Source organism: Halyomorpha halys, unplaced genomic scaffold (assembly GCF_000696795.3).
Source record: "Halyomorpha halys isolate HHAL.00 unplaced genomic scaffold, Hhal_1.1 Scaffold1412.1, whole genome shotgun sequence".
Taxonomy (NCBI): Eukaryota; Metazoa; Arthropoda; class Insecta; order Hemiptera; family Pentatomidae; genus Halyomorpha; species Halyomorpha halys.
In genome coordinates, this window is record NW_027113039.1 from 71466 (window position 1) to 72305 (window position 840).

The 840-nt window shown below is 30.2% G+C and overlaps 1 protein-coding gene across 1 annotated transcript in view; it reads right to left on the reverse strand.

The window, feature by feature from the left end:
• Positions 1-840, reverse strand: part of wb (wing blister) — a 128995-nt gene that overhangs the window by 6411 nt on the left and 121744 nt on the right. Inside the window, exon 45 of the mRNA XM_067050668.1 lies at positions 303-646. Coding sequence (XP_066906769.1) covers positions 303-646 — 344 coding nt within the window. The remainder of the gene's footprint in view (positions 1-302; positions 647-840) is intronic.

Consider the following 840-nt stretch of genomic DNA (forward strand, 5'->3'; position numbering starts at 1 on the left):
CTCTCAATAATAAATTAAATTGAACTTATTATTATAAATAACATTATTAAAAATGAATGAATATTGTATTCATGAATTGGAATATTATTGATGTAATATTCTTTATTCATCTCATCAAAAATATCTCTCATTTTATGCCATTTTTAACTAATATACATAAATAATCTCTGGCTGAATAATGTCACAATATATATATATATACATTTTCCAAAATTTAAGATAGTTGTCACTATTTTCAATCCCTGATAAAAGGTATGTTTAAATAATATCTTAAAATCCAATAATAATAAAATATAACTAACTTTTCATTGAAAATAATGTCTTTGATGGTTCCAATAAATGGTATATTGGAAAAGGTACGACCAGTGCTGTTGAAACCTTGAGGCAGACCGCCAAAATAAAGGCCACCAAGCTCTCCTGGTGCTTTTAGTGTGACTGCTCCTTCTGGCAAAGTAGTTGTAGAATCAAGACTGTCATCGACTCGTAGTTCTAACCTCCTTCCATTTTTGACAACACTTACAGTATGGAATCTAGAATCTGAGTACTCAGAGCTGATGCTGGCTAACCGTACCTCTCCCTTTCCTGCATTAAGCCTGACATCTATTTGCCCTCGCAGTAAGCTTACAGAAAAATAGCTCAAACGATCCTAACATAAAATATATAGTTAGTTAACAAATCTTCAATAAGATAAATTAGTTTTAGCCAATTAAAATGATGAAGAAGTTTGTGATTAGTGTTCATGACATTTCATCCGCTAACAACCTGTTGAAAATATTTTTTAATAAAAGAATGATTGTTTTATCTTTTGGTGGTATGGCAGTTTCAAATAAACAGAAAACC